General features: G+C 40.9%; 2 protein-coding genes across 3 annotated transcripts in view; both read right to left on the bottom strand.

Moving 5' to 3' along the window:
- The window catches only part of cntn3a.1 (contactin 3a, tandem duplicate 1), a 285,629-nt gene that overhangs the window by 115,100 nt on the left and 144,965 nt on the right, over nt 1–25,564 (bottom strand). The window lies entirely within an intron of this gene.
- The window catches only part of chl1a (cell adhesion molecule L1-like a), a 32,173-nt gene continuing 14,352 nt past the window's right edge, over nt 7,744–25,564 (bottom strand). Inside the window, exons 18-30 of one of the 2 annotated variants that reach the window (XM_069141038.1) lie at nt 25,097–25,167; nt 24,743–24,965; nt 24,535–24,570; nt 23,714–23,829; nt 22,193–22,397; nt 21,646–21,768; nt 19,800–19,982; nt 16,081–16,143; nt 15,523–15,636; nt 15,049–15,210; nt 14,536–14,667; nt 13,365–13,434; nt 7,744–9,058 (exon numbers count right to left, since the gene is read on the bottom strand). In XM_069141038.1, coding sequence (XP_068997139.1) covers nt 8,854–9,058; nt 13,365–13,434; nt 14,536–14,667; nt 15,049–15,210; nt 15,523–15,636; nt 16,081–16,143; nt 19,800–19,982; nt 21,646–21,768; nt 22,193–22,397; nt 23,714–23,829; nt 24,535–24,570; nt 24,743–24,965; nt 25,097–25,167 — 1,703 coding nt within the window. In that variant the 3' untranslated portion in view covers nt 7,744–8,853. Of the gene's footprint in view, nt 9,059–13,364; nt 13,435–14,487; nt 14,668–15,048; nt 15,211–15,522; nt 15,637–16,080; nt 16,144–19,799; nt 19,983–21,645; nt 21,769–22,192; nt 22,398–23,713; nt 23,830–24,534; nt 24,571–24,742; nt 24,966–25,096; nt 25,168–25,564 lie in introns of both variants that reach the window. The other variant, XM_069141040.1, reaches the window with a different exon arrangement.

Below are 25,564 nucleotides of genomic sequence, written 5' to 3' on the forward strand. Positions count from 1 at the left end.
TCAAAGGTCAGCTTCACAAACACTTCTGCACAAACACTTTTCGGGCCATTATTCAACACCGTAACTGAGGAACAGAAGGAAAATGTGTGAATGTATTTCACATTTGTTCAAAGACTGAATTGGTGACAGTAATCTTGTGTGTCCACCTTCCAACTGTGCAGATTGTAAAGATCTTCTAAGCTGTCAGGTTGAAGATGAGTGTGAAGCATCCACCTTTTAGAATTTGTTGTAGCTCCTTTGCAGCAACACCCATATTTTAAGCATTGTCTGCTGTCATTGCACCAACTTTGTGTTCTATCAGAGTCAGTTTTATTGGCCAAACATGTGAACACGCGCAAGGAGATTGACCCAATTTTTTGTTTCTCTTCATAAATGAATTTAAACACTAATACAGTGGACATACAGCAGAGCAAGTAAGCCAAGTCAAGTCACAGTCAAGTCAAATCAATCCTATTTGAATATCCCTTAAATACACTTAATTATTTCAATGAAATACCTTTAAAGTCTTCACTACATATATTGAACAGATGTAAACTGCAGCTGTAATGGTTAGCGGAGGCATTCAACCATGAGGCAGTAATTCTAGTTATTTATGTTCCTGCCTCTGTTATCTACAGAGGTTCTTTCATCTACAGTGTAATATAAAATGGGTTTTGCTAACTACTCTCTGCTAATTGCAGGCTGACTCAAAGTGAATGCATGATCCATGATTGTAACAGAGCATGTTGACGCCTCACTTGTGTCCCCCGGATCCCAAAGTGTTTCGCTGAACAATAAATCCTCTCTGAATCATTGGAGACATCAGATGGTGTCTTTGTTCTAACCACCAGTCAACTATTGCCTGCATGTTGCTGCCATTTAGTTAGATCTTTGTTAGTTCAGTTAGTTCCAAAACATTACAAATTATCCACAAGTAGCAGCAGCAGGAGGAACAGAAGAAGACACAAAGTTTGTCTGAGCAATAATACCCACGCTTTAGTACTATAACACAATGCACCACTGTTTGCTGCTGGTACCATCAGCCTGAGCTTTTATCAGATAGAAAAGTTTGAACTGTGCCTTGAAGGGACATCATATCATTTGAATAAACATCGTAATAAAGAAAGACTGTGAGGGATAGAAAATCCCACTAAACACATATTACCCATCTGTTCTCATTTCTCCAGCATGTGCATGTTGTGTATGTGTGTGTGTTTGTTGTTGTTGTGTGTGTCTAAATGTTCAGCAGTAATGGTACACAGCATAGAAAAGGATCAAGTGTTTTCATGGTGCAGCACATTAGGACAAAGCCAATAAAGTAATCAATGTGTGTGGAGCAGAATAGAAAGAACCGAATATATTTTGATATTGGTGTTCCACCAGGATGTCAGAGTCGATTGTGTGATTATGTTTGACCAAATGATGCCGTTTGCACCAGTTTTATTTGACAGTTTTTGGTTCATTACGCTCTCTCGCCTTTTTACAACAAATTGAGATGTAAAATCAACAAAACTGGGGGAATAACATTGAAACCGTATTTAAGCATACTGGGTATCATCCATGAAATGTCACAATTCTGCTTTGCAAAAGTCAGAACTCGACAGCTTGAGGAAGAATCATAACTAGATAAGCACTCATAGAGCAGATCTCAGTCAAGACCAATCATCCACTCGTCTATAGCGTGCAAATCTGCAACCGCAACTTCGATATATGTCTGAAGATATTTTTAGTTGTGTCCCCAATTTAAAGGGTTCCAGTACTGCCCCATGAAACCACTGTCCCCGACTTCTCCAAACTGGTGTAAAGGGCATATTGGGAAAAATCCTGTGTGCCACTGCACTGGTGAGACGGTGGACCATCAAAATATCAGGGATCTCTTTACTGGCCTTCTCTGTGCAAACGTTAGCATGTGTTAAAGTACTAAATATTATGTTAAATGATAATTACTTTGACACACACACACAAGAAAAACATTGTCATTCAGAAACATTTTCCAATTATTATATTTACTTACCCTGTTTGAAATCAGATTTTTCAGGTAGAGCTCAGAGCAAGTAAGAAATATGTACAAAATGTTTCATGGTTCTGGCCACTGCTGCATGTATATGTGACTTGTGAGGGCTCTGAGAAAATCACAGTGTTACTTTAATCCCATGTTACTCTTGTCCCCCCACTCGCCAGTTTACACTCACTAAACAGTTTGAAACCACTACAACAAAGCTAAAGAAATCTAATCAGGAGATGATTAGGTGAGAGCCAATGTTTTCCACCTCCACAGGAACTCTTTACCTCCATCTTGCAATCAAAGCTCATTGAGAAATGATTATTCAAACTTACTCATACTATAAACAGACTACAAACCAAAACCAGAACGCTTTTGGTACTGAATCTGGATTCAAATAAGGACATCTGTGCATACAGAGGTTATCCCTGCAGGTGAAAGTGGATCGAATCAGAGCTGAAATTTTCCCTTGAGATTTGGGCAACTTTAATTTTCAGTCATGAAATGCAGAATTTTTAATAATGGAACGTCATTTATGTTAGAATTTGTGCAGATTTTAAGACTTTCATGCCTCTGTGGTGATTCTTGATGGAGGACAGCAATGTTTCAGACTATCTATTTAGTGTTGTTTGTATTATTTTGCACACAAACAAATCAGATCTGAACAATGGGAACAGAGTACTCGTCAGTCAAGTCATGCTCAGCTGAGATACAGCACACCGTCAACGTGTCAGTTCAGCCTGATGGCTATAGCTATTTTTTTTAGTTTTACAGGAAAACTATTTCATATCTCTCTAAATGACCAAATTAGCCTGTAAAATGAAATACATCCACTTGTTACACAGTGACCAGCAGCATTTGCCAACACAGAGATGGTGCCCATCAACCACAGCCTGCACTAATGGACACATGGCAAAAAGAATCTGTATCACACACGACTTTATACAGACACACTTTGATAAAACAAGGCCTGGCCTCAGAATATTACCCGTCACATGTGTGTGTGCAACAGGTGGCAACTGAATTCATGTTGGTCATTTCTCCAGCTGGAGCTAAAAGTATGGATGAAGTTCAGCTCTAACTAGGCTTTGCACACAAACACCGGTGGTTACATCTGCCTTTCCTGTAGCTTTTTACCAATTGGTGCTCATTGGCCTGACTGCTGCAACCAGGAACAGGAACAGCCAGCAAAGCATTTAAAATATGATGGATGTGCAGATGGAGTGCGCAGTGCGAGTGAGGTTAGATAGGTGTATGACTGCAAAGTGGTGTAATTGAAATAGAAATGTCACCAAATTTGCTCTATTATTATTGATACATCTGGAAAAGTACATTTGATAAACAGCTGTCATCGCCTCCATCAAAAATAATAATCATGATAAATAGCTACTTCTTCACAGAAACACTAATTTCCACACATATCACGACTCCTTTATCATACTTTATTTACATCTTCACATGGGTTATTACACCAAAGGGATCCTCACTGACCCACTTCCATCTCCGCATGGTGATTCCTCATTTCAAACTTTAAGCCAAGTAAGGTTTATTATTAGGTTTTTAGTTTTCTTTGAGACGAGCCTTCCATGTTGCTGAGCCCTTTGGTGGTCCGGTTCTGTGTTAAATTATTTGACATGTACACCAGGATCAAAAGCCCTAATGCATCTTGTGCGGCCCCTGTGTGTTATGCAAATGTAGGTGTTTTAATGAAGGGAGTCATGAATAATTCAGGAGTGGTGTTCCACAGCAAACACACCGCAGGAGCAAAATTCAGAGGAAAAGAATTGCTCTGGTAAAATAAAAAGTGATGTTGATGTGTCTCTGCCTTCTGTTTGATATCCAGAAACTGCTCATCACTTGATCATTAACAAACATCAGCAAACTGAAATAACCCAATTAATTAGTACAGTGGAGTACAGGAGATGCGCTCTCTGCGTCCACTCGACTCCTCATGCTGCTGCCAACCTTTTGAACTTCAATAAAACTGAGTATCACGCAGAGATTTCAAACTCAATTTGTCTTTTTTAAGAGGTTGTGTACAATACTAGAATCTGATTACTGCCTACAAAGCAAAGTTAAAAGGAACACACTCCAGGCCAAATGAATCATTATAAACAAGCATTTTGATGCACTAAAAATATCATTAAAAACATCACTGCGGGTGAGCAGGTGCAGTGTTCGAACGTGAACAAATAAAAAAGTCATTTTCGATTCCACTGTGCGAATTACGGCTGCCATTTTTCACACGGCTCTGTCGCCGAGTTTGAGGAGACCATTGTGCACGGATTGTGGTTTGTGCCAAGTTCTTGCTTTTGACAGCCCTGAGCTAAGCAAGGAAGGTGAGAATTATTCTCCACCCACACAGCACTTACAAGTCTCTTATCTAATCCTGCGGCAGTCGTCGAGATGAAACCCTTTGTTGGATCAAACTGTTGACCCGAACGAGCCCAGACTGCATTCTTTAATGATGCGAACACCTGAGTAGTTTCAAATCATCATTGATCAAGCGCCATTTTGTTGACGTAAGTGTTGTCATTTTCTAAATGACAGCCGGCGAGAGCATCGCTTTCAACCATCTCCGCCTGCTGCCAATCACTTTCAAGTAATGCAGACACAGTAGCAGTTGAACATCCCAGTGTCCACTTTATCCAGATGTCTAAAGCGCCCCTCTGCTCCATGATACATCCAGGCGGACTTTGTAATCATATTACCAATGCATGTCTCATTAGTTTCTGCCACGGCTGAGTGTCCCTGCTTCCTCCCGCTCTCGTCCCCTCGCTCTCACACACACACACACACACACACACACACACACACACACACACACACACACACACACACACACACACATGCACAAACATCCACTCAATTGCTGGCTGGCATTTGAGAGTGTCTGGGCTTGCATCTAAAGCAGTTTACTGGGGAAATAATAGCCCTCTAAAAGGATTCTCTGAATGCAGAATTATTCCTTTCCATTTGAATTCTAGCGAGACAAATTAAATTTTAGCAGGAGGTGAGTGTAGCATCTCATTGGGATGACAAAGGGATCAACAGAAACAGGGGAGGAACACCTGAATTAAATGGGAGCTCTTCCGGCTGTTATTGTGACTGAAACAGCTTTTATTTAATTTGAAGTATTGATGCAGATTTTTTGGGGGGGATTTTCTCAAAAGTGGAATCAATATATTAGAAAGTTTTAATGAAACAGACAGAATGTTTTTTTGTTTTTTTTAGCCTGTTCCCATCACAGTCTTTTGAATGCTCTGGCTGTGACTATTTTCATGTTAGTTTGCTTTGCATTTCAATACAAAGGCAGCATTGGTCCCACATCCACTTAAAACATGCCGAGAGGGAAGGCCACCGGAAGACTATCGTGAAACAGTCACTCCGATTGGGTATCAAGGTCATGAGCTGTCTTTCTTATTCGCTTTTCTCCATCTGTGATGTTGCTGAAACATGTTTCACTGAACAGCGGTGCTGTCAAATAACCTTCAATACTCAGCCCACCCTGTAACCTCTTTCTCTGGTAAGGCAGCTCGCAGATTGAACATGAGAGCATCTGTGTGTTGCTCTAAATGGCCTTGACTGGCTGTTGGTCCCTTTTAAAAATCCGGAGCTGGTTTGACTCCCGACATTGATTCCCCCTGCAAATGGTTTAACTGCATTCCTTCAAAAGCCGCCAAAGAAAAGAAGGTCTTCCTTAAGAGCATCGCCAGAAATACCTGTCACAGTTCCCCTCTCTGTGAACTCGACGGTGTTTAATATTGATGAGATCTTTCGTGGCCTTCATGCTAGGTGGCGGAGGCGGGGGCGGGGGCGGAGGGGGCGAGGGCAGTTGTAGCGTAAATGCACTATGTAGCACCTGTTTTTGTGTAGTGTCCTCTCCTTGCAGCTTCACTTGGTTTAAAGTTGATACAACGTCGACTCCAACTCACAGCGAGCGTGAGCGTGCTATCGATTTCCTCCCACCAGGCAATTTCCAGGGTGCTCGGCCTAAATATCAGCTCCGATCACATCGACTGAAAGGGAGTGAACTGCTTTGAGCTCGGATCTATGAGTTTGTGTGCGAGTGTTCGTCTTCCATCACTGATAACATGAGCGAAGTGCTATGCAACAAGCAGGGTCATTCAATTCGGCACGGATTCAGGTAATGTTAATATCCTGACGTGTAATCGTTCTAAAACAGCGCTATTATGACTTTTCTAAAGGTCACCTGCATGACCTCAAAATAAATTAAGTAGGGCAAAAAAAAAAAGCTGCTTGTGTGACACTCAGGGGACGTTTTGACCGGGGTAATCTTTTGTTGTTGTTTAGAGGTATTAATGTTCCACGGAGAAAGCAATTTTAAAACGGATGAGGGTGTAATCCCTGACAATACAGGGATTATCTCTCTAAATGACCTTTATCTTGCCATGAGGCATGGAGTGCTTTTCAACTTCACCGTCCCAAGTCTGGTTTGATTACAACGAATGCCTATTTATAATCACCCGGCTACAGACAGGCTAAACAGCAGCGTGGAAACTTTCAAAATAAAAGATAAGGGCCTCCAAGGCATTATAGAGATACGCAAGAGGTTCGGTGGAAAGCTGAACTAAAGCCAAAAAAATAAGTTGTTTGCCCTTTAATAAATGCCCAGATTGTGACCCCTGATAGTTTGCAACTCTGTGCGTCTTTCTGTCTTTGAATGCGCGATAAGTTTACATTTTGAATTCTAGCTTCTCATCTCTTCATTTTGTTTTTGTATTTATTTGAAACTAACAAATATCGTAAATGAAGAAGAAAAGCTCTGAGCCGTTTTATTGAAAGGCTCAAAACATAATGGAGCGAGTCAGCGGGATCGTCTGGCTGTTTTAAGAGGGATTTAAAGAGGCTCCCGCCAAATGACGGATGAGCCGATCATCTCCCATCTTCGTTAGTCGGGATTTCTGCCTCATCAAAGGTGCTACATTTTCCCCTCAGAACTTGAAGGGGAGAGCAAGCGCTGGTTTGGTTCAGATAATTGGAGCCACGGGAACTGGTACAGTAATGGGAAAGATTGACTACAAAGTTGACTATATTTCATAGCTAAACTTTCTTCCATATGACCAGTTCTGTTGTTTTTTCGTTTTGAAGTGACGTCTCTGTTTATTGTTTTCTCATGTTGTATACTGAGGATTCTTGTCTTTATCATCTTCAGAAAAAACACTTCAACATGTTGTTTGCTTACTAAAGTTTCTCTGGTTTGCATTTCTATGGACCAAATCCTCTTTTACTTCAGAATAAAATACAGTATGTTATGAGTTTTACAAGAATCTTCTTCAGTTTTAAAGTGTTCCTTGTATCTTAAAAAAGCTCACTGTTGAATGGTAAACATTAAAAAAAAAATCAAGTTTCTTGCTAATGAAACATTTAGCACTTTGAAGCCAGCCCCACTGCTACATCCTGTCTTATTACATCTGTTTAAGTAAGATTATTGAATAGGTCAAATCGCAACTTTATTTGAGTTATATGCTTGATGAATATTTTAGCAACATGCATTATGCATGCAAAGACTCACTGCATGTATTGCACATATAACAGGAAAATATTTCTGTTTGACCTTTGTGAAAGTCGCGCTTAATTCATCTGTATTTGTATCATTTCAGTATTGCTTTCTGCTTAGTTTGTGAACCAAATCTGCTTCACAATTTTTTTTGAAAGAGCCAAGCACCAAAAAAAAAAAAAAAGAAGACGTTTTTCCTCAATGTATCCACATTCTGTGGAAGGACTCCTCAACTCGAAAGTGATCTTACCATAGAAGTGGGTGCTTTTATTTGACAGAAAATGAGCAGCAAATAGAAACTGATGAATCACTGCACCAAGTAAAGAAAAAAGAAAAAAAAAACTGTGAGGAAAGTACCCGACATTAAGAATTTCAAGATAATAGAACGCCTGGTTGCCTGAGAGTGATTCATCCTGTGATATCTGGCAGAATAAAGGCACATGATTAAAGTCCAAAACCTTATAAATAGGAGTATGACAAATTGCTGTACTTTAAAAACTTTCACTTCAGTGCTGCCGAGGCCCTTAGGTGAAAGTTTTATTCACCAGTTACAGTTTTGACAAGTTCCTTAAATAAATATATTCATGATTACACTCCAGCAATATAAAACTGATATACTCCTGCTGTAATTTCTCAGACCAACCAGATGTATGTTTGAGGAAAACTAGACACTTGAATTTGTTTTTCAGTTCATGTTGCCTTTACATTTCTGTCTCCTGAAAAAATAAAAATAAAAATAAAAAGAGTAAAAAAGAAAAGCATGTTTGATATATTGATATAAAAGGACATCAGCAATTTGATTATAAAAACATTACAAACGATCTTCCACACACTTGCATATTAACACAAAAAAATGAAAAATTACAGTAAAAGACATGGAAGCATTTATAACTAGATATTGGCAATCATGAGAGTGATTCTGTCGTCAATAAATAGGACATCTGGCTCTGTATATCATCAGTGGACACATGAATGTCTACTCTGTGTTATTTTTATTTCCTGTGTAAAACAAAATACATACATGATGTTTTGTGTGTTTTTTACTTTGTCTAAAATCAATGTACTATTGTGGCTGATGGGTACAAAAACACACAAAAAAAATCATCAATCACTAAAACGACGTCGTTCATTTTCTTACAGTATGTCCACAGACTCACGTTTTTCACACTGATGGGTATGACAGGTGTGTTCCTTCTTTAACTTCTGCCTGCTGTAAAACTTTCTTCATATCTGAGTCATTTTTTATAGCTCCATATTTTGGCCATTCAAGCTATATTTAATGCCGGGGAAGCTGAATTTAAAATGCATCTTGAAAGGATTGGGAGTAGACCATTTCAATTGGAGCCCGGCTTTATGCAGTGACAGGGCTGGGTCCGCTGGGCTCGCTCGCAGAGCCTCTGTGCTTGCGTATGGAATATTCTCCGATAAATGAACCGTCCTCGTCGAATTCCCCTCCGCCGTCTGCGTAGTCAACCGAGCTGTCTCTGCTGACACTGTCCCCGGCTGCGTTCAGGGAACACAAGCTACTGCCCTTCAGTGGCTTTTCATCGCTGTCACTGCCATCAACAACAACAGAGAAGGAGGGCCGAGGTCAGTGGTGCAGTGCATAAGCAAACACATTGTATAGCACATCAAGCAGATGTTTGGAGGCAGCATATACGGCCCATCTTTGACGCACAAGCACACACACACACACGCACACATATATACATTATTTCCCATATAATCAAAACCTACACACAGACACACCAGCAAACAGACAATGTTCAGTACATATAGACTGTTAAATGCTTGGCTACATTAACACACACAGGCTTCCACTCACTAGGAAAGTTGTTATGGTTTCAATACATCACTTACAGGCGGTAGGCTGGGGTGGATGCAGCGGCTGCACAGCAGGAAAAGGGAGCACAAGGGAGGCGGGGGGGTGGGGGGGGGCTTGCTACAATCACTTCACTAATTGCTAATTGCTAAGGCTTCAGGACCAAAGGCAATTTCAAATCTCTTTAGAGCCAGCGATGGAAATTGCCAGAGTGCAGTGAGAAAGAAGCCGTGTGGGAGGCGTGTGCGTGTGCGCGTGCGTTTGTGTGTGTCGGGGAGGGGAGGGGGGGGGGGGGGGGTGTTGGAGGTTGAAGGCTGAGATTGAGAAAAGGGAGAAAGGAGAGGGAGGAAGAGGTGGGGCATATGCAATCCCAGACAAACAGCCTGTCATTCCCGGTATTCCCGGGGGCCCACACGCGGGCCGAGGAGATTAGATGCCAATTTGAGGCCGGGCAAGTGGCCAACTTGCAGGTGTCTCGGTACAAGACGCGGGGTCACCTCGAAGCACTGAGGAGATTTTTCCTCCCTGTCCTCTTTTTCTAATTCCCTGAACTATCCCATGTTTTGTAGCGCCTCCCTCTCCTTTGGTTTTGTATTCATAACACAGAGCGTCTGCGTTCACAAGCGCTCAGGTGGCTCATGTATGATAGCGCCATTTGAGGCGTATTGTAGTTGACACCTGTGTCAAATACAAGCTCCACATTTTGAGCAGGATTTCTATGCAGAGACGCGGTTCGAGCTAAGATTACAAATTGGGTCTCCTTCACTGGGATTTTTAATAACCAATCTTATCTATCCTATTTCGTGGGACCGTTTACGATGCAAGCCACATAAGGTCCGCATTTCAGCTGTTATCAAACCTTCTTTCTCTGACAACTCCAAAGCGCTGAAGATAAGTGGCTGTTATCTAAGAGCAGCGGAATGCCACAGCCGCTGCAGCCCGCCCACAGTGACTTTGAATGCATTGATAAAATGGGGCTGAGTGCTTTTGAGCCCCAGCTCACTCCAGACCTTGGTCGAGATCCAGCTCAGTCTCAGCTGTCCCCGAGAAAATACTTTCCTTCAGCCTCGTAAACAGGTGAGAGATGGAGGCACATCACCGGGCTGAAAGTAATTACATTTGTTTTGCCATTGACCCATGCTGACTTGGTTCTGGGGCAGCACCGAAATTTCAGGTGGATGTTGGAATTTTTTCCACTTTGCACCTGAAGTTATATTTATTTGAGTTTTAAGGCGTCTGGAGGAAAACTTCCCCACATCTGCTGCTGTCTCCCTAATTGCACATAAAAAAATATGAGAAGACGAGGGCTAAGATAGTTAAAAAAAAAAAAGAAAAAAAAAAAAAAGAAACAAGGGTAAAAAACCAACAACATAATCTAGCCGAGGAAATTTTTTTTATCATACTGTTGGCTAACAGCCTGCTACTGCTATGACACCTGCTGTTCTAGCAGGGGCAAAAGTAGAAGAGGACTGTCTCCAAAGAGAAATCATCTGAAGCATAATTACCACTTGTCAGCTCCCCAGAAACGTAGCATACTAGTGGGTGGTCTATTGCCTTGAGAGATTCAAAGGGCACAAGAGAGTCCTGAATCCAACTTTAAAAAGCCAGGAAAACAACATCATAGTAAGGCTAACGGCACTCTGGGGGGACAGTACTCAGAGCAGCCTCGTGAAACCGGCCATGAGAGGCATTTTAAACAGATAGCAGCAGCCCAACATCTGTGCTGACTCACAAACACAAAACAAAGCAGAGTGAACTTGGTGTCAGAGCTAAATTGAGTGTCTCAATATTAATGTTTTCTTTGTCGCCTCGCCTCGTCTTGTTCTTTCTTCCCACGTGAATCCAAAACTTCGACACTCTTTGTTTTTCCGAGTTTTATCAGTGTTATATGCTGCACACATAGTGTTGGAAGGTCATTACATCATATTACTGAATCATTGATGTTTATCAACAACCCACAAATAGTCATTTTGAGCTGCGGGACGGTACAAACTTTCTTAATACATCTATGAGCCGCACACTCTATGAATATGGTCATAGACACTGTAGACAATTCCTTCCTTCCTGTTAAACAGAATTACAGTCTTGGCAAGAACCCCAGGACTGCAACTGGCAGCGACCACACAATCATGAGTAATCATGTTCTGAATAATATGATGATGAGCAGAATCAAAGCAGACAGAAGAGGCTATTTTAGGTGATTTCTGCACAAACAAACTCGCCATTGTCACACAGTTGCTGCAGCGCTGTCAAGCAAAATAGGATTCAGTTGATTTCCCTAAACTGTCACCAGGGCAGCGAAACAATGCAAACAATGGAATTTCAACAGCTATTATAAAGTACAACAGCTGTCTGCTTCAGGCTCAAAGGCCCAGTTTTTCACCCATTTGCCATGCTTAGTTTATGCCTGCTTCATTGAATGTAATATATTTTCCATCAGCAATTACTGTACCCTGAAAATCTGCAGTAGGAAGTTCCAGATTGTAAAAGTGTGGCCTTTGCTATTCACAATGTGAATAACTGCTTAAACGTAAATCTGCATCTGTCATGTTCCCAGGTAAGCGGAGGCACTGCAGCCAGCAACACTGACACTTTTCTAGTGTTTTATTTTCAGTCTTGGTGTCTATAAGAAGATATTTTTGAGGTTTTAAGAACCAAAAACATCTCAATACAGTTTTATATCTCCCGTCTTCAGTTTTTTTCTGGAGCTCTACCAAGAACAAACTATTTTGAGGCTGTGTCTTTAAGGTATATTGGTATTAATGAGCCTCTCTTCTGATTGGCTGACTCTTAACTGAGTGTTGCCTGCTCAAGCTGATCACAGGTTTTCTTCAGTCTTGTACTTTTCTGGCTTCGAGGCAGATTGACGATGCTTTCTTCCACATAAAAGATTGGACAGTGGGCCGTGCTGAGGGTGGACATGGGTCACATAAGCATGTGTTTGTGACATCACAAACTTACTGAGGTCCAAACGGCACAGTTGCTAAACACGGACTGTGCCCATTTATCTGACCGGTAAGCATTTTCACTGTATTTATACAGTATCTAGACCTGCTTCATAAATAGAGATATGAATTTACACTATATATGATCTTTAATGTTATAGTAAAATATATTTCTGCATTAGAGGAGCCTAAACTGTAAGTAGGACAGGTTCAGCAGGCAGCTGATCTAAGAGCTTCAAGTCAAATCAAAATTCACTTTTGTGACAAAATTTATGTATGTATCCTTCAATTTGTTTTTCTGGTCACAGACATACAACCGAGTTTGCCGAAGCCCATCAGTCAACAAATGTTGAAATAACAAATAAAAAGCAACGAAATGCGGGAATCAGTAACAGTTTGATCACATTAGGGAGCTAAATTAAGGAGTTCCACTTTCAAAATGAAAGAAATGCTATAAAAGGGCAGATGTGTTACGCTACGTGGGGCTTATTTAAAAGGGGTAAAAGGTTTTTGATAGGATCTACATGACTATGACATGCTCTAGTCAGTAGTGTCCCACAGGTGAGGTCTCAGAAATGTAAAAATGTGCAAACAATAAGTGCAGTATAAAAAAATTGTAATTTTGGATAGTAGTGGAAAAACGATGTACGCTCAATAAAACACTCATAACAGAAGGTGGGCAGTGCACAAATATGCACATACAAACACACTAACATGCAAAATGGCCTACTGATGCCTGCAGGAACAAGGTGACAAACTCTGCTACGCATACAACATCAGCATCTGACAACAAAGTAAAAGCACATAATACCAACTAAAAGGGAACAAAGCTTAAGCTGAGAGTTACTCACAACTCTTAACTACACTGTGTGATTACCTAGCCCATTAAATGACGAGAACATAGGCTTCTAGGTGGATCCTGGTAAAGCTCATGAATGTGCGGTTTGCTTTTTGAGATGGGAGGGAAAAACATTAGTGATACATGACAGAAAATGTTAAACATAAAGATTATTGTATTAGTTTTGCTACAGCATAATACATTTCAAGGATAAAAAAAAAAAAATGTCAGTTCCTTTTCACGCGCTGGCAGCTCACCTGTATTCATAGGTGTCATCATTCATTCCTTGTGACTCGATGTTAGGGTGGAGATCCTCCTTCTCTTTCACTGCAGATAAGGCAGGACACATAGTTCAGCACCACTGTTTCAGGGCATAAATTTCATACATAGAAGCATTTACATATTACTTCTGTATGCACCTGTAAATGCTTCAAATTCAGATAATGGTAATAGTTTCTGTCTTTAATGTTTTACAAAGGGAAATAACTCAAACACTGGCATCTGCCTTTTGTTAGTTTTAATCAATTTCAGCAATTCTGTAATTCCAGGAAACCAGAGCAAAGCCAAAACTGAAAATTCAAGATAAGGAAGAGTAAAGCAATAAAAGGTCTTAACTTTTACTTCTCCTGAGTGTAAATGAGACTTGAAATTCAAAAGGTATAGTCAAAAACTAAATAGGACTGTGTAAACATTACATAACATTTTTACATGGAAAGCCTTTCCTCCGTGTGCCTGCGCAAAGAGCTGGATGTTAGCTCTCCGTGTAAATATGCTTTAAAAAAAAAAACAACAGTTGCTTTTGAGAGAGACAAAAGAGGGGTTTCATGAAAAGAGCTGGATGGGCAAACAGGGGAATCCAAAAGAGCTGATGAAATATTCAGGGCTTCATGTCAAAAGCTACTGCAGGCGAAGAAGTGGAGTATGGTGGGGAGAAGACGGGAGAGCAGGGTGAGAGGAAAGAACCAGACTGAAGAGACACTTTGCAGGCACGGACAATGTGAGACTGAATTTGGCTCTGATAAAGAGCAGCACAAAGGTGCAAAGGAAGAGCCAGCAATGTCTGCAGAGGCGAGAGGTGATGAGGAGCGGAACAAAGCCAGCTGATTCCCACTCGTCTGGCTTACAAGATATGTAATCAGAGGCACCAAGCAGAGCTAACAGACAAATGATGCCATATGCAATAAAAGTACAGTAGCTGCAAGCGTCTCATGGATGAACTTGGGCTTGGGAGGGGTCGGCATGCATAGGTGCTCCCCATGCATTGCACATTCATTAAGCGAGCTGGGGTTAGGCTTCAAATAAAAATCATCAGCCATGTTATGAGTTGAATTTTGGTTCACTTCCCCAAGCAAAATGACAGGGTGACCCGGACTAACTGACCTTTTTCCATGGAGAACATGTCTTGTTGCTGGGGCGGCGGCGCCGTACCTGCATACTTGCCACCTTTGTTTTTCCGCACAAAGCAGGCCATAAGCGCGACAAGGGTGAGCAGTGCCACGGCACACATGGTTCCAATGAACCAGCCCTGAGTTGGAAAGTTGCTCCCCCGACTTTCCGCACCTGAGAACAAAAACAGAAAAGACTCGTGTTTACACACACCGTCTATTTGAGCATGACAATCCCCTCAAGCATTCTAAATACAACTTTATCTCTGGATGAAAACAGGGAAAAAAAAAATCCACGATGGATTACGGTTGGAGAGGATGTTCGCATATTGCATTTGACTCACACTCCCTTCAGCTACAACACTGCATCTCGTCTGAAAGAATATTAGATGGAGGGTAAAGCAAAACAAACGCACAGAGAATCAAGAAAAACTGAAAAATTTATTGATACATTCACCACAGTCATTCATTCAGTTTGTCAATGATACGCGGCTATTGTTAGGGCATGTGGGAACTCAAATTACTCTACTTTACTGACTCCTTTCTCTCCTCTCACCTGTGACTCGCGTCTGGATAACCTCTTCGAAAATACTAGCATTATCGAGCAGCCGCCTGGCCATGAGGCGCACAGTGTACACCGTCCCGGGTTTGAGCCCATCAATTACGTAGAAACTTTGAGAAGAGTTTACAGCCTCTGAAATCCACCAGCTACCATCACCTACACAGCCAAGCACAAGAAGTGCACAAGCAGCAAGTCTGTATTACAACTTATGCTATCAAAGAAGATGAGGATGTGCTGTTGCCAAGTAATAAATGGTTCTTCAGTTAAACATATTTGTTGTACTATATGTGACTTTAAATACATCTTAATGCATTTCAAGGTAATCATGGAAATGATAGAAGCAGGCATGTGGGCTTATGATGTATTTTTAGATGTTAATATTAGACATTCCTAGGTGTACCTAAACATGATGCCACCTAAAATGTCCTATCGGTGTTTAGCGAGGCGGAGAGAGGAAAAGTAGCTTACGGTTATTTTTATAAGCCACATAAAGCTGCAAGTCCCGCTGCTCTTCTCTGGCAGTCCAGCTGATTTTGGCAAAGGTGTCACTCACATGCAAGCTTATGTTGAACAGGGCTGGAACTGATAAAGAGAGAAGAAATAGGAGGAGGAAAATAAGGAGGAAAAGGAAAACACAGACAGGCACAGAGAAAAGGAGAAAGAAGCCAGGGAAAGAGGATTAGTAGAGGCAAATAGGATCCCCTGCAGCTTGAGAACAGTGCATCGAGCAGAAACCCTTCAAGACGACAGTTCAAAAGGCAATCCCGGGCCCCAGACTTAATTGAGAGGAGCTGGATTTTGGCTCATAAAGGGTAGATAGAGATTGTGGGCGGGAGTGACATCTAGTCTTCACTCTATGTTAAGCAAAGCTGGCATTTCCTGACGCCCCCCCACCATGAGCGGATATCAGAATAGATTGAAACAACGCAATGTCTTGATTCCTATTGTGACTTGAAAGTTCAGGTACATCAAGATGGGATCACAGGGATACCATTGACTGTGCATGTGTGAGTGAGAGCTATATACCTAAAGGAAGATGAGTAGAATTGCCTGGGATAGAGCTGGGAACAGAGAGAGAGCAGTTGTGGCCTGGAATGAAAGAGAAGCCTCAGATGTTAGATTTCTGCTGCAATGCTGTCAGGTTTAATACTCTATATTGTGCAACAAGCGAGCTCTATAGACTGCATAAAGACAGGATTGTTAGGGCAAGTGGGGAATCTGTATTAATGGCAGTAACTGTTCAACTGCATTGCAACTTATGCTGCCGTCGACAAACTGTAACAGTAGCAGGGATTGCTCAATAAATCTGAATTGCAAATTTAAACCGCAACTACATGACAAGGTATTTTCACACAGAAACTCTGTGCCTCGCCTGAACTGGTGTTGAGTAATCACCCGAATTATATTTGTACAACTACAAAGGACAAACTTTTTGCCAAGGCTATGGCCAGCTACTCACTACACCAACATGCCCGCAACCTCGTCTGCCACTACCACCTCCTCTATGTTCACTAGCAGCTGCGGGCGGCAATACAGACTGCTCTGAACAGGGGCCACAGCTGGAGTCTGAGACAAATCTTCAGAAGGATAAAAAGAAAATGAAATACAGCAGAAGATTGCAGATATATGGAAAGCCAGCTTTAAGGTTTATAGAACAGGCACACAAACACACACACACACACACACACACACACACACACACACACACACACACACACTTGTAGGGATGGTGGAGGACGGGTGGCGCGTTCTCGCAAGCACCAACATGTGCACGTAGAGAAGTGCATGTTTGTAAGTGATGCTTTGGATTAGGAGCAGGGTGGAGAGGGGCACCACTAGAGTGCACTGTGCAGCAAAAAGATCGTACACTTACACTAACCAGGAACTCAGTATGTAGCAAAAGTACACATGCTGGGGATTTAATAGATAATAATAGCTGAAATCAAAAACATATTCTTTCCAGTAAGTAAAGCCAAATTTGACCACAGACTCCTTTCCTTTTTCTGTGTCAAGTTTCCATATTGAAAACTGGCAGTTCCAACTTCACTATAACTCAAATTCGTCAACATGCAGCGTGCATTATTTCTTCAATTAATATTTAGCCTAATAACTGCTAGACAGAGCAGTAATAGTCTTATTTATATTGTTTATAGTGCTCAGATGTGGTTTGAACCTAAACACAGCTTAAGTTTTTCATCATGGTGCTCCTTGCCCTTGCAGGGAGATTCAATGCGGGATGAAAAATATGTAATTAATGTGATAATAAGCCATATCATTGTAGCTAGTAGCTTACGTGGTCACTATGTATTATTTTGTATTATTTAACAGCGATGAGGATTGGTACTTTAACATATGAAGACAAGTGAAACTGATCAGGATCTGATTAAACTAAATTTAATATGTGAATGTTAGATCACTGTATTATTGTTTTTTGTGTTAAGTTATAGAAAAGTTGTCACATAGATTGATTTGTTTTGTTTTAAATATGTTGGTAGAGGTCTGAAAAACAGTGATGTGTCATTATTTATTTTCATATCATTGAACTTCCACGTGATGTGGCCTGTAATATTTCTCACATTGTCTGGTGTGAATATTGTGTGCCTTAATCTGAATAAACATAAAAAACAACAACATTAATGCTGTCTACAGTACAGCTTGTTCGGTTCTGACTTGAATCCTGGGCTGATGACAGTGAAGATGAAGTCAGACTGTAATTATTATCTTTCTGACTAAACTGGCTTAAAACATTAAGTTCGAGCAGATAGCAAACAACTTGGGTGTTCAAACGCTGTGCCAGGGAGCAAATAATTTAATCTCCGGAGGAGTGGTTCTTTTTGTGTGACTTTAGAGGTATATGCTCCTCTGTGCTTTTTGTCTAGGTTGCAGTCTGCTTTTTCTTTGCTGCTTTGTTATCTCATGAGACTTGATGGAGAAAAATATATATTTTTCCTGTCTGCCACCCTCTTCTGCTATGGCTGTTCGCTGTTCTCTCTCTTGGTTTTGGTTTTTCAACCCATCTTTCTGTGTGTGTGTTTTTTTCGGTTTCGCACTGCAGCCACTCACAAGCCTCTCAAACAAAGACATGTGGACACACACACATACATACACACACACGCACACATATCTGCTTGATATCTGTGTGGTTGTATTAATTCAGCATGTCAGTCTGTAATTCGTCCAGACCATTTTTAAGCTCGACAACTGTTCATCCGAGCTAAACGATGAAGAGCATTAAAAGCTCATTCGGACACAAAGGTGAAATCTAAAAAGAACACTTAACAGCCGAAGCTCACTAACACACATGCGTTCTTTCTTTTTCTCTGTCACTCCCTATTAAATTCACGTTGCCCCTGCTCTGTGCTATTGGCATCCATGAATCTACTCCACTGCATTGTGACTAACATACCCCGAGGGCATCTCCCCGTCCAGCCTCTACTCAGCCATATTTACAAACAATGCTTCAAATAGCTCTCAGGCTGGACATCCACCTCCAAGATGCAGAACCTCTCAAAAGAAACATAAAAGCTCGGGAAGAAAGACTAACTTTTAATTAAACATTCAGAGAGAGCAAGCATCTATTTTCTCATCCATTCCTCTTTTTTGGCCTGCAAAGTAATAGCGAGAGGGGTTTGATGATACAAATTTAAGCCACTATGCAGATGGTAATTAAATTCAATTACCAAAATTAATCTTTTTTTTTTTGCTTTTTTTTTTTTTTTAATCGGAATAAAAAAAAAAAAAAATTCAGTTTGGTTGAGTGTTTAGGTTGAAAAACAAGAGATAGATAGCCCCATTTTGGATGAGGATTGTTAAATTGTGCTTCTGACCTCCAGATCAAGACGATGAAGTATCCAAAAGTCTTGGATCTGTGGTTCCCCAGATCTAGTCAGAAGTTATACCTGTGTCTCTGAATCCAAACTAGTTTTTGGATTTGAACATCAGCGGAGTGCCCAGAATAGCATTCTTTCATCTAATTAAGTTTATGTGAAGGCCAATATGTCAGACAATGTGAGAAATATTGCTCGGGTACAGGTAGCTGGCAAGACGCCAGAAAGCTAATCTATGCTTTCATCTGCAGACTATTTCATCACACTATTGTATTTCTCTTTGGCTTCATTTGAAAGAGCATTTAAATAATTAAATAATTGACAATTCTGCTGCTACACTTCAAAACAAAATTAAAAAGAGGAAGCACAGCACTCCAGTTTTAGATGAGCTCAATCCGCTCCCTGCGTCCTTTAGAAAATTTCAAAAAGTATTTTTCTTTATAATAAAACTCTAAATAGCTCAGGATTTGGACTAAACTGCAGGCTCCCTGTGTTTTATGTGTCTTCAGGTTCACTTACATTCCTCCCGGCAGGTTTGCTAAATATTCACAACCACTGTCACAAAAACTGGAGATGCACCTTTTTATATGCAAACTGTCGCACAAGGATATCAGGGAGACATTTCCATTGAGCATAATAAAGCAGCAGCTGGAAACATAATATACCTGTTCCAGTTAGTTCTTTCATGTATTATGTATAATTTACAGTCGGAGACGGAAGATACTTCTATTTGCATTCGCTTCGGATCTAATATAGGGATGGGAATAACGGCTCTTTGAAGGGTTCTTCTGGCTCTGTTCCTTTCTGGGAGCCGTTCACGAGAATGGCTCATCCACGTGGAGCAGAGAGGCCACAGCGGACAGGATGAAGCGTGCGCTTCATATAATGCAGGTACATTGATTTTTTTTTTCTACTCACTTGTTAGAGCCACAGTCCAGCTCTCCCGGGCCAGTGGAGGTCCACAACCTGCTCGAGTGCAGGCGCTCAGGTGGAAACAGTAGAGGCTGACCTCCTCTAATCCCAAAACTTTCCACTGGGTGGTGTCAGCCCTGGTGATGTTCTGCTCCTGGGAACTAATCACCTCCAGTGAAGTGTCATTAACTATAGAACAAGAAGAGGAAAGATGTCAGGTCAGTTCATGTGTCGTGAGTGAGCCTACAACCGAAGAATCCGTCCTCACAGTTGGGTCGTGTTGCACGTTAATGGAACACAACTATAATGAGGGTCAATGATGGAGGCAGGTGGAAGATGAAGAGATGTCATGCTAGCTCATGCAGAAAGTGAATACAGCAGATACATGTCATGACAGGTGAGCTGAGGAGGAATACATTATGAAGAAAGCTGAGAGAAGATGAAAGGGGGAAATAAGAGAGCTCAAGAGGTCCGGGGGTGTAAACAAGAGGCAATGGATAAAAAGAGGCGGAGGAGGAGATGAGGAAAAAGAAAAGCAGGAAGAAGTGAGGAGCCATTAAGAAGAAAGGGAAAGGGATGCAGGAGCAGGTGATATGAGGGAAGACACAGAGGAAAAAGAAAACATGAGAAAGCAGTAGGAGGAAATCAGAAGAGGACCAATCACAAGTAGCATAACATATCACCAAACATGCATTATAGATCAAAGTACAGTATGTGTGCAGACTGTCAAAAGCGACACGCTTATTCTGAAACCTCCCTCAGTGATGTCCTTACTGTACCAATGTTCAACTGCAGGTGAGAGCTCATGTGCGCCTGTTGTGTCAATTTCGGTAAACTATTGGTGGATATTTTACTTTTTTGGTGACAACAGACTGCAGCGCTGTCATGAAACCAGCTGGATATTCAGACTGCACATGTAAGTGCAACATATAATATTTTATTCATAGACTTGATGGTAAACAAAATTTGAAATACTCTTCAGTTACATGGTGAATCGATGCCACTGAAAAACCTGCAACACCCACGGATGTTACTGTATGGGAATGATTGAGTAAAGTCTGACATCTGATACGGGAGGAAGAAAAAGCAGAAAGGAGGGAGGGGCAGAGTGTATTGAAGAGCTGGCCAAACTCCGTGGGTGCGGGTGGATCTGCCTTCACATTTTACACAACAAACTTGAGAAATGTAAGCCAGCGAGAGTGCAGGCTTTGAAAACAGAGAGAGCGTAGTGAAAGCCCCTCACTCGCATGCTCGCCCTGACTGCACTCAGGCATAAAGGTGCTTTATTGCAGGGAGAAATGTTTCTCAGAGATGAAGAGAAGAAACTGGCCAAAAGGGTACAAACAGCGCTGGCTTAAATGATCCCCTTGGAAGAAAACCTGGAGCTCAGGTGGAAATGAGATAAGAAACACTGAAGCAATTGTCCAACCACAACCTAAAGTAGCCTACACAGTCAGGCTGTTGCAGACCAGGGTGAGGTGTTCAGTGTTAAACAGTGCCACCTACTGTCTGCTATGAGAACAGATAGGAGAAGAAGAAGGGTTAGATGATAGTGTGTGCAGCATGTTTTCAGGTTTTTATAGTCCTCTATGCAATAAACATAAAGTATAGTATCACATATCCACCCCTGCCACACTTCCTCCCCTCTGACCTGATCTTTTCTCTCCTCACTTTCCCTCCACTAACGCTGCAGATACACTCCTGCTAGCACGTCGCCCACAACGCCTCACACTATAAAGCACTGAGTTGCAGCAAAGAGAAATCTATTATTGAAAAACTTTGCATAGGGCCAAAGGTCTGCACTGTGTAAGTCAATTATTAACAAAGCGTTCAACATGTCGTGTGTACATACTGAGGTGGTACTGCAGGAAATAACCAGAGAGGATGCCATTTGCCTTTGGCGGTGGTCCCCATACCAGCAGAACGGAGTCTCTCTGGATGTTGGAGATGGTCAGGATGGGCACTTGCTCTGGAACTACACATAAGACAGTAATGTTAATGCTCTCCTGTACAGTATACTGTAGCCTGTGCATGATTCTCTGGTAGCTTGCTGTGTATTTAGAGGTGGTTACATCAGAGTCCCAGTCTGTTTTAGTGTTGAATTATTTTTAGGATGCTTGTATTAATTAATTATGTTTCACCCAACACATGTTTCAAATCTTTTTTTTTTAACCTTTTCTTATTTATTAAACTGATGAAAAATACACTGATGTAAACATACAACAAACAAAAGAAACACGTTTAAACAGCTTTGTCATTTCACAAGGTTAAAAGTCTTGGTTCTGTTGCCTTATTCTGTTTAAAGCTTGAGTGGTGTGATTTTAGTCCTTGTGTACTTTGCCAACATTTGCGTAAAAGTGCATAAAGAGCAGTTGATCAGTGTATGTGTGTCACCTCACCTCCCTCTGAAGTATTGAAGGTGACCGGATCACTCTTGGGCCCGTTGCCCTTCTTGTTGAAAACATGGACGGTGAGTTTGTACTTGGAGAAAGGTTCAAGGCCAGGCACGATGACGTGCCTCCGCTTTCCAGGGAAAGCCATCGAGTGGTGATCGTCTAAAATCTTGTTAGGATTCAGCAGACTTATCTTCCTCACCCAGTGAACCTGTGGGAGGAAAGTAATAGAAAATGGTAAAGAAAAACAAGGACGGAAACAATAAAATAGTTATTTTACACACATTTCTTTGTTACTGTCACCCTTTTACTACAGCATTGTGCCTACTTTTAATGATAACACCTGTACAGATGACAGCGAGAACACATACTTTATAATTGAATTATAGATATACAAAGTATTTGATAAAATTATATATCAAGGAAATAAATACCTGAAAGATAACTAGACACATTTTGCATGTCTGTAAAAATGTAATTGTGAACTTATTTTTTGCCTGATTCATGAGATAATAACTACTACTTCTCTCAAAATAGAGACACCTCAATGAGAACACCTGCAGAAATCACATTTTTGAGTTTTTACATTGCTGTTTCTGGACAAAATAAGTCCACCCGAGAAAGTGGACCATTATCATTTCAAGGAATAATCTTTCTCTGTGAGCGCACTACTATTTCACTAAATCAAAGGCAGGTGTTTGTCAAATTCAAGCGACGTATAATTTTATTCTTTAAAAAAAAAATACTGTAGGTTTTATGCTTTAAATTGCCGATTCTGTTCTGTTCAACTGTACTATAATTATAATCAGCATTATACACTCAGATTACATTGGAAGGATTGCTGTTAAAATATTTAGGGCTGAGATCAGATGGCCTGGAGCCTGAGAATATTTGGATGTAGCACCTAAAAAAGAAGATGTACAGTCACATAATGAACATTTCTGTATCTCAGCTGTATCCTGTCCCTTTAAAAGATTGGTTGAAAAAGGGAAAAAAAGACAAAAGACTGAAGTAGAAGACTGTCCATTTCTTTGGGAGTTGCCATTGCTTAAGACAGTGAATACAGGTGAGTGAATGAGGGTTTAAAAATGAAGTAGCGAACATAAAGAGCCTCAGAAACTGTGCTAGTCTAAAGATCGAATTGTTCCAGGTAATTCAAGTGTAGGATTTTCACTTTCAAAGTAGACCCTCCTTATCAAAGCTATTCTTCTTGCCTCATGTTCTTGCAAAATTATGAAATTAATGACCATTATTAAAAAAAAAAAAAAAATACTATTCATTTTAGATGGCACTAACAACTATATTCAATAACTACTTGGTATATTACTTAGTATGAGGTTTTTTTTCTTAGCCTATATTTTGCTAACTGATACCTTTGTACCCGTAACTTGTGTGTAGGCCAGATACTGCACAAGTTATAGCAAGTGTTCACACTATTAAGTGTGACTGTTTAGAGTTCTTTTGTTACTATCCAAAGTTACAAGGCTGCCTGAAAACACTTCATGCATCACGACCATGAAAACTTACATCATAGCCCCCTAGATGACCTCTCACTGTAGCAGGTGGAACCGGGGTCCAGCTAACTCTCAGAACAGTGGTGTTGATCACCTCCACTGCAATGTCCTGTGGAGCTGCAGTAGGAACTATAGAGGGAGGACAAAGGTCAGGAATACAGACATACTGTGAACAACAGACCACCTCTGTCAAGACTTTTTAACACTAGCACAAGACATACATACAGACACAATATAAAGTGAAAAAAAATCTTTGGACATACAGTAACTAAAAAAAAAAAAAAAGAAAAAAAGCCCTGTTAGATAAATATTGCCCAATTAGAAGATCTTTTAAAGGCGGAAGAGGTCGTTTTTTGGGGTTTATGTGATGCAGTATTGATCTGTTGCTGGTTAAGGTGGTAAAAGATAACACAAACACGAGAGAAGCAGCATGAAAGTGCACAAAAAATATACTCAGCTAGACACAAAATGAGGCAAAGCAGGGGAACATACAACAGCAAACATGAAATGAAATTGCAGTAAATGTTTTCAGCACTATTATGTTACTATATTGGTAGCAGTAGAAAATAGAAACACAGCAGATGATAGAGAGAGAAGCAGCCACTGTGCCTCAGTAGGCCTATAGCGCAGAGTGTGTTGTGATCTGTCAAATCTCCAACAGCTTCTGAGACGCAGGTGGAAATTTGACATCCCTCTCTTCTACAAAGGTTATCTGCCACCTGCTAGATTCAGCAATAGTGATTTTCTTCGTTTTCAGAGGGGAGGAAAAGTCACTACTGCACACCTGCACGGGGTTAAAACCTTGGGTAAAAGGAAAAGAGAAAAGAACTTAACCTGACACATTTTCCCGCAGACAATGCCAAAAGACAACTGAAGACACGGTGGGAAACGATAACACAAGAAGTTCAGAGTGAGTCACAAGCAAAACAACAGCCAAATGTGCTAGTTTAGCTTTGAGCTATGTCGCAATGAAACAGCATAACCCAAGTGAGTTGCACATAAACATATTATATGTGGAAATGACATAAATAACACAACTCACCATCTTCTCCGGAGTAACCCGTCACAACTTTAGGCTCCGGTCCCCAGCCGTCGCTGTTCCTGCTCTGAATTTTGATCTCGTAGGGAACAAAAGTGGGTGTGTTCCTTAAGACAAAAGAGTGTCTTTTGACCAGGTGCTCCGTCCAGACATCTTCCACCCCCAGCTTCCGGTAGCTCACCTTGTACTCAAGGCCTGGGCCATTGTGTTCAATAGGCAACAGCGGCTACAACATGAAAGTGTGCTGATTACTTAGAAACTGGTGAAAAAGTTTCTATGCTATCATGTTTTCTGGTTTACAATGTGATAGATGGAGATGGTTTTTTTTTAAAACAAAAACAAAAAAACAACTCCTACCTCCCAGCTAATGTCCATTTGATGAGGAAGATGTCCTTGAATTTGGATGTTTTCTGGGTTCCTTTCTGGCGCTTTGGAGGGATGTATGTAGTTGTATGAACATACAATAACAAATGAAAAAAACGTTGTTTTTTTTTTTGCCTACAATAATTTACTGCTAAACAGAAAATATGTTTCCCTGCTGCTTAGCTAAAACAGACACTTCTGTAATTGTAGAAAAAGTATCCTGATCTCACAAGGTGCATATTCTTAGAATATTAGGCAGCATCCTGAGATAATACTTGGGGACTTTATGGGCTTTTGAGAATCCAAAATATCCGCACCGCCTGCTGCTACAAAGTCATATTGCAAAGGTCTGTCTTTATGTCATGGCACCCCTCTGCACATTTCAAAAGAATTGTTAAAACTTGCATACTTTCACAATGGACAGATAACTGCAGCAGACAATGCTAATAAAAGGGGGAGTAA

The sequence above is a fragment of the Embiotoca jacksoni genome, unplaced genomic scaffold (assembly GCF_022577435.1).
Source record: "Embiotoca jacksoni isolate LCO1_2020_lvr unplaced genomic scaffold, fEmbJac1.0.p SCAF_9, whole genome shotgun sequence".
Lineage (NCBI taxonomy): Eukaryota > Metazoa > Chordata > Actinopteri > Embiotocidae > Embiotoca > Embiotoca jacksoni.